Source organism: Alternaria atra, assembly GCF_907166805.1.
Source record: "Alternaria atra isolate CS162 genome assembly, contig: 27, whole genome shotgun sequence".
NCBI lineage: Eukaryota > Fungi > Ascomycota > Dothideomycetes > Pleosporales > Pleosporaceae > Alternaria > Alternaria atra.
In genome coordinates this window covers 21,850-30,341 of record NW_025091325.1, presented here as the reverse complement: position 1 = coordinate 30,341, position 8,492 = coordinate 21,850, and the positions used below count along the sequence as shown (strand labels likewise).

Below are 8,492 nucleotides of genomic sequence, written 5' to 3'. Positions count from 1 at the left end.
GGCGCGAATAATTTTTGGCAAGGCAAATAGAAGAAACAATAAAGTTGTCCCTAAGGAATCCCCGCCTCAGCCGTTCTAACGGGTGCCGCTTCTTCCGAGAAGTGGGTGTTGTCCGCGTCTAAACTTTCCGAGTTGCGACGGTATTTTCAAGCTTCCCCGCATCCCCACTCTACGAAGGAGCTCGTTTTTAGTGAGCGATCAGTGCGGGGCCCGTGCCCCAACTTCACAAATTTGGCTGTACGCCCATACAAAAAAGTGAAGTAACTACACAATGCAGCCATTTTACGAGCTTAAAAAGATGAGGCAATTTTTTTGTATATAGACAGGTATATAGGTAGATTTTGGGGGGTTGCGATCACCCGTGGAAGTTGTTATTGCCCTCTTCTGCGATGATCCTACGCACCACCTTAGGAATGCCCATCACCCACCTGTTGATGAGCTCGATAGGTAGAGCCTCCCATTCTGCCTCTCATTGCTCCTTACACTGCGTAGGATTACATGAGGGAGTGAATTGCTTCGTCACGTGGGTCCTTATCCATGGCCAGGCATGCTCAGATGCATTCACATCAGGACTGTGGCCAGGCCAGGATATCTTTTTAATCCGCTCAACGCGTAGGTAGTCGTTGGCAATTCGAGATTTATGAGATGGAGCTCCATCTTCAAGTAATACACAAGGGATACCTCGAGTTTTAAGTGAAGTGATCTATGGGGCGACCTTCTTGAGAGCTCCTTCACGATGCCTGTATCCATCTACCCCACCTCTTGACTTGATGCCGCGATGATAGTTATGTTTCTTGACGTGCTGAAGCTTCTGGGTATAGTTGCGGAGGTTGATATCTAGTTCTCCAAGCTCTCGTAGTGCTGCGCGTGCTCTTGTTTGCATGTGGTTGGAGAATGCTCGAGTGAACGCATTCTCCTTCTCGAGTAGCTCCTCCGCCACCTGTTTCTCCTGCTGAGTCTCATGAAAGTATACATGACAAGGACCTTTGTAGTCGTATCTAAAAGCTCCAAAGAATTGTAGGCAGCAGTCTCGTCGGTTGCGGTCGTGGCGGACGTCGTCGTGATAGACTTCATCATCGCGCGCCCAAGTATGCAGCATTCCTCTCTCTGCACCTACTCGAGCTGGAGTCTCGTCAGTGAATACAACACCGCGAAAATCAAAGCCAAGTCCATCTCCAATCTCATACCTATCAGGGTTGTGTTTAAGCGCCCATTGGAGTCGTTGTCGGCGTTGGGTGGATGATAAGGGCAGTTTCCAGCCTGGCTTTCTGCGCTTGTAACCAGCGTCATACATAACATTTTCAAATGTTGAGACGCTCAAATTGGGCGCGATATCGTGAAGCTCACGATGCTTTATTGCCTGCCATGGCTCCTGTTCGCGGTGGTCGCGATCTTGGGTTGTGATGCGGATGATCGCCTCCTTCTGCTCATCGCTCAACATCTCGGGTCTCCCACGCCCAATCTCATTTGTGAACAATATAGGATTCCATATATCAAAGCTTCCGACTTCAGCGCGCTCCTTTATGCGATTCAGGATCTTCGATATAGTGCCTTGTGGTCGGTGGAGGGCGTCGGCGATAGCGCTTTGTTTGGCATTGCCAAACAAAACAGCACCAGCGATGAAAGCACGCGTTTCTGGAGGGATTTCGGTGCGCTGAGTTTTTGAAACTCTCTGGGTAGGTGTACAGTTATATTTGAAAGGTTTTCGGGGATTCAGAACCATGATTATACGTTGTAGTGGTGGAAAATATGAGATTTACTATGGTGTTGTTGATGGTTGGGATGGGTGCCAAGGAATAGTCCTTACTAACTTAGAAACGAGCTCCTTCGTAGGTGCCGAGGTGCGCGTTGCGGCAACATGCGCATTGCGGGCACGGACACGGTAGTGGCTTTCTATGCGAACACGAACCCGACACGTGCCAAGAGAGCGAATACACGCCACGCCCGGCCTTCTTCGCGTTTGCGGATCATATGAGTGCACGCCTGCTTTTGACTATGTCAGAGCTGTCTGCAAGACGGTGTGATTGGTTTGTTGGCCTGGGGAAGACTGGCCGCTTGCAATAGTTCGACGTCTCTCAACATGGCTGCACGGAGGCGGGACACAACACACGATGGTGTGCATGAGACATGTCATTCGGGCACACGGCGACACCACAGCATGCGAGAGCTTTCATGATTGGTCGGTCTCGCGTCCACCGTTCTTTGCGCCTCCAATAATCCATGTCGATCATGCACTGATACCATGAACCATCGTGGACCCCGCCATACATAATCGGTAGATTATCGGCAATCATCGTCATCCAATGCTTCCAATTTTTTAACAACTCCTTCGACAGGGTCGTGCACGCTTCTCGCCTCAGCCACGAGGTTAGGCTTAAGCGTGCATTAGCAGTCTTGGCTTCACCAGATTGTCTGGTACGCGATCGCGGATCCGCTGCAACATCTGGTGGCGCGTCAACCCCGCAAAGAACCACGGGGAACATTGTTGGAACGGCCTTGTGTCCACCTAGGTACTGCGGTTTATTACTGCTAATGTTGAGGTTGCACCTCCAGCAGCCGAGCCGCAATGCACTAAAAGTGAACCAGGAATAGGAAGCGGGTCCGCTATTATCCCTACCAGTCTCTGCGCCTGACAGACGCAAGTCCGTTGACAGCACAGACCGCAAAGCCAGGATCCGTGGCGCCTTTTTTCAGGCTTGACTCTTTCGAAATCTGGCTGCAGTAGCTTACATATTTCTAGTGGCTGCGCAACATCAAGCCTCATGCACCGAAGACATCGAGAAGGTTGCCATACTCCTTTTCTTGCAATGGCTAGATGCGGCTGAAGCACTCATCGTTCAGGTGTACATGCATTGCGGCCACAACCTTATCGTTGAAATCAACTACTACCCATACAGACTATCTATCCATGTTTCAGGTCATCTTAGGAGATATTCGCGCATTGCAATTTGCTTACACTTTGCTTACCATTCACTAGACCCCTAAAACCTCCGCATCGCCGAGCCAACAAGTGAAGATTTCTGCACTCATCCTGGTTCGTGTGACGGCAAGTCCGCTACACCGCAAGAAAGACGTTGTGTTACACAAGGCCCACATCCGACGATTGAAAGAAATCGGATCGCGCCTCATATCTTGGCGAATATGGTTAAGAGTGCGTCTCGTTACGAGGCACCGTCACGGCTGACACCTTAAAATCATACCACGAGCATGGAAACGACGCGATGTGAGCGCACCCCGGCTGAACAGGATCAGTGGGCGCAATACTGAGATATGAGAGTGTTGGTATGCGGACAGTTTGACACATCGAATCACAGGAACATGAAAATGGACGACCGGAACATTTTGTAAGTGGATTTACAATTGGTTCAATGGTTCGGAAGTCATCGCGAGCCGAGCTGCGCAATGCAAAATCCGTAACTTGGATAGTTGCTGCACCCCAAAAACAAACATCAAACGGATTACAACTTAATCCAATTCGTTTACTAATCCATACAACTGCCGTCCAAGCCTTCGCTATCCACCCCGCCGGATGTGCTCACACAAAGCCACCAACACTTGCGTTATGCAGGGCATTCTGGTCGGCGTTTGAAACATCCTCACAACATACATGTGCACGGTCTCGGTGGCCACATGGTCAGCCGCATGCAGCCGCGTCGCGCGTGCCAGCTCGGTAAAGAAGGGCATGGTTGCATAGACCCCGTCTTCTGGAAGGAAATTCTATTACGTTCTAGGGTTATACTGCATTGAGTGCCATGGGGCAGTGAGAGTACCTGCATGGCTTGCAGGAGCGGAACGACGGTGTGGTTCATGTGGAGATGCGAGTATTGAATGATATTGGCCGCATGGGGTGTGAAAAGGAGGTGAAGAATAATGGGGATTTCAAGATTTGGAACCGACTTCGATGCAGGATGATGCTATTCTTGCGATTTCTTTGCTAATGTCTATGTTTGGAGTCAGTATTGCGTCTCCTTATATTCTAGCCAAAGCAATCTTGACCTCCAAAGTCGCTGCGACCGATAGTCTGGACATGTATGTTCTTCTCCACAATACTCGGGACACTGTGTAAGGTGAAGCGCAAGCAACCTCCCTGCTGTCCCCGCCCCATGATCTACTCCTTCGAGAATCCACACAGTAATCTACACTTCTTCTCGCCAATCTTCATCATACCACTAGCTCTTTCCCCGAAAAAGCTTCTTGCCAGCCTCACAGTCCTTTCTCGAAGATCTCCACGGCAAACCGGCTTGTGGGGCGGACGGGAGGTCCACGCTAGCAACAGGGACCGACCCAGGGGCACGCATGTCATCTGACTCGCACCCTTCCATCCCAAGCCTTGCATCGTCAAGGCCCTTGGTAGCGTTGCATTCCTGGTTTTCTAGTGCCTCCATCCAAATGAGGCTCAACGTGCAAATGAAATGTGGGGTTCATTCAGGGTACCATAGCTTCCTGCTCTTCCCAGTGCCACTGCTCCACCAGCTGCCTGACCCTGTAGTCGTTGCCCAGCCAATGTCGGCCTCAACGTCGCGCAGCAGGTTGAGCACGACTAGGCGCGAACGTCGCTGAGACACTGACCTGCTGTAAACAAGGGCTGCACGGAATGAATGCGGACGGCCTCGTCTGAGCGGGCGAGCGAGATGCCCACGATTTCGCGGCTGTGCTTTTGGCACGCGGCGAGGACGGAATAATAGGAATTGAGGCGTGCGCAGACGGTGCTGCGGCCTTGGGTGGATTCGTGAGGCTTGTTCATGTAGAGCAAAATCTGGCTCATGTGGTATGTTTGCATGGTGGATGCGCACATGGGGATGCTGTACCATACTTCGGTGAACATGGACTCGTTATCGCCATTGAGGAGGCGTCCTAGGATTCGTGAGGGCGGGACTCGTGCTGAGGGCTGGAACGTGATGGGCAGGCCGTCGTGCCAGGCTTCGAATTGCTTGCGGAGACTGAACCAATAGTCAAGTAAGGTGCGTTGCGGGACACCTACACAGGAGATACCCATGGAGTCGGTGCTGAGCTCGTCGCCGGCGGCCATGAAGTTTACTAGCTTGGCCATGAGCCACACGAGAGCGTTGCAAATAAGATCTTCCCGCATTATGCTCTCGCCATCGTCCGGATAACCGCTTTCGGTAGTGTTGCTGGGGAGGATGAAGCCTTGCTCATCGAGAAGAAGGCCTGCCTCTTTCCAGAGTGAGAAGTCCTCTGTGTCAAGCCTCGTGTGGGTCTTGTTAATGACTAGAGTGGTGTCAGTGATGTTTTGATATAGCATGCGTAAGAAGCTTACAGGCTGCAAGCATGTCTTGCCTGGCAATGTTCCAGAAAATGGCTCTGCGAGCTTTGGAAATGAAGTTGTAGTGAGCGGTTGACATTGTCGAGCTTGGTGTCGGCATTTGCAAGGGCATCATACGCTCTTGAGCAAGGACAAGAAGGGACTTAGCACCGTTCAAGTGCTTAGCCCACTCTGAGACAGAAGTGTCCAAGAACTCATAGACACATAGAATAGCCGAAGCTGCCAGCAGCTCATCCGCATTTGACACGAAAGTGGCATTGCTAGAAGTCTGGCGCCGCTTAGGAGCCTGAACGTCATAGCCGTAAGCAATGTCGACAATGTGTTGCCTGAGCTCACAATCCGAGTCATCTGGCGTGGTGCTGGCGTTGTTCTTCAGCGCCTGAAGCAAGAGTGACACGGCATTATCGTAGAACACCGCTGCCTTGTGCTTCCAATCAACTAGCGATGCGTCAGGATACAGTTCCATCCGAGCTCGACGCGTCACACTACCTCCCATGACGGGCTTGCCTTCTTGGACACGTGCGAGAGCTTTAGCCGCACAAGCCACTGCTGCGTACTTGAGCAACTGGTTCTCACGTGCTTTGACTGGTACATACGAAGCGAAGTATGTTCCCAGGTCAAAGAAGTCCATCCAGTAACCTGGACCCTCCGAGAACCATCGTAGCAGAAAAGCGATCTCATGATCCTTCTCAATTAATGATTCGCCGGCATCTAATCGAGAGGACGATCGGCGTGAGCTGGCAATCGAGCTTGTTCGAGGCATACAGTCTGCAGATGGGTCGTATGGAGAGTTGGGTTGAGGGTCAATTGGAGGTGGTGTTGCTGAACAATCCATAATGGGATGTACGCGGCGATTGCAAAGTGATACAGGTGGTGAGATGGGTGTACCAACGGCTGATGTTGGAGCTGATTGCATCAAAGGTGGTAACGTTTCAAGCTCCGGTGTGTAGCATATGGGTACGCTTGTTGGACCATAGCCCAGTTCCATACTAGATGGAGTGCTTGGATGTGAATGGAAGTTGCTGGATGTACGACATGTTGGAAGTGGCCGAGGCTCAAAGGGAGCTGGTGATTCCATGGAGCTAGCTGACATGGAACCAAAGTCAGGTGTGCACAGATCCAAATATGGGTTCGTGGTGTTTATGAATGTTACTTGGAAGAGTGAGTAAAGGCCGATAATTCGCTCTGAGCACGAGCATACCATTCTTAGGAATGTCCATCCAGATGGTATCCTCATCGAAGGTGTTTTTGTATGCGTAAAAGCCCTTCAGCGAGTTCTCGTCTCCTGAATCGTCGCCGTTCATTGAGGGATTGTGCTGGTGACGAAACACGGTTCCCGAACTGGGCACGCATTTTCTCGAAGCTTTGGTGCATTGTGAGCAAATTGGCTTCTTCTCGTCACATTTCAGCTTTCGCTGCCGGCAAGTGAGACTGCAGTAGGTATTAGAAGATTCTTGAAGCGAAGGAAGAGCTCCACTTGCCATCCGGTTCGTGAACGCATCTCGAAGTGGCTCGACGTACGTGGGTCTATCTGGGGAGTTCGAGTGCAAATGAACTCGTGACGAAACGTTGTGGGTATACGGCAATCCACCTGAGTCGGAGAGCGCTATGCTATATCTATATCAGAATGACGGTAATTAGGTGTTAAAAGCGTTCAATACTGCTGGTCGGATGCGGGGTCTAGCATGATTCGCGCAGTGCGGATCCACCGTCACAATCTAAGCAGGGCCTGTGAGAATTGGCGAAAGGCTTTTTCCTTGCTTTAGCTTGCGTCAAGCTGAATCGCAATCGCATTGCTCGATCTGGAGCTGGGGTAGAATCACTAACTAGACTTCGGTGTAGACAGGCAGCTGTAAATGGTGTGGGACCGTGCAGCCGGATTCGCGTCTAGCGCCGCAATAAGTGCTGGATGCCGACTCATGGCCGAGTTGCAGATGCACATCACTTGCAGCGACCGCTTCCTCGCCACATGGAGCAGCTTTGGCCACCTCGTCGGAGACAGGCCTTTTAGAACAATGATAGCTACGAAACTATAACGCATGGACGATAGCGTCACAAACGTGCAAGGAAGAGGCTCCGGAGGTCCGAAGCGCGAACCTGGTCCCGCAACGCTGGGTGTCCCGCAACGCTGGGACGGGCGTTAGGTGTGGAATGCGGTGACAGGTCTTGAGGTTGATGCGATCACGATCCGATGGAATACCTCCTTCAAATCGCATCAGACGTACCATTTGCTGCCATGCAGTCAGTGTCGGATTTCCTCAATGATCTCCGGAGGAGGCCATTCCCAGCAAGGGATCACCATGTTGATTGGTCGGTACCGTGCCCGTGCGCGTGATGCGCTTGTTCGGGTGATGCGCCCAACCACCAACATGTGCACTTTACAAAAATGAGGCTCTACAGCCACCAACGATAGTTATTATCGCGAGATTTCTTAGTTCATTGATATAGAGATGTATGCGAAACTTTCTACTTGCTCAGAATATTTCTTAGGTGGTCGTACTAAGCGTGTGCGGGTGGACTTAGTTGGAGGAGACGCTGGCGGAGGAGCAGCTTCAGCCCGACTTGCAGCACCTACAACTCGACGACGCTTTGTTGGTATTTTATCAGCACTGTGTGAGGCTTTTCGCTTAGCCTTGTTGGCTGTATCGTGAAATTTTTGTGAGGTTGCAGCTTCGCGTTGCTGTTGTTTGAGCACTCGAGCTGCAGCTAGTTCAACAGCCCGCGCTTTCTTCGCCTTGCGCCTCTCCTCAGCGGCATGTTGACGAGCCACCTTTGCAGCCTCAGCTTGCTGCTTCTTGTACCTTGTTGCCGCCGCTTTCAGCTCTCTATCGTGAGTTTTCTGGAGTCGCAGTTGCTCGGCCTCGTCTTGTTTCACGACCTCGCGCGCGCGCGCTTCGCGGAGCTTCCTTGGAGACCAGAAAACTCCAGCGCCGTAGTACTCCTCGCGCTGCTGAAGGTCTAGAGTATTGCGTCTCTTCTTGTGCTTCTTTCTAGTGTTGAGAGCCTCTTGTAAACCTAAGTTTTCCTCGCGAAGCAGCTTGTTCTTGACCTGTAGCGTCTCTACGCGCCTCAGCAGCTCTTTGGTGCGTTCTTTAGCACCGTCCGCGACTGAAGTTTCACATAAACTCACCAGCTGCCGCGGTATATCGCTGCCGCTGCTGTCTCTAAGTTCTGAGTCGCGATCTTGTCGCGAAGTGCGGTTGTTGAA

At 51.5% G+C, this 8,492-nt stretch overlaps 1 protein-coding gene across 1 annotated transcript; it reads right to left on the bottom strand.

The window, feature by feature from the left end:
- Nucleotides 1-4,540: 4,540 nt before the first annotated feature.
- On the bottom strand, nt 4,541-6,588 carry ALTATR162_LOCUS7020 (uncharacterized protein; the record flags this gene model as incomplete). Its single annotated transcript, XM_043314646.1, has 3 exons — nt 4,541-5,229; nt 5,279-6,436; nt 6,486-6,588. The coding sequence occupies 3 exons, from the start codon at nt 6,586-6,588 to the stop codon at nt 4,541-4,543; spliced, it is 1,950 nt and encodes a 649-aa protein (XP_043170581.1).
- Between the last annotated feature and the right edge of the window lie 1,904 nt (nt 6,589-8,492).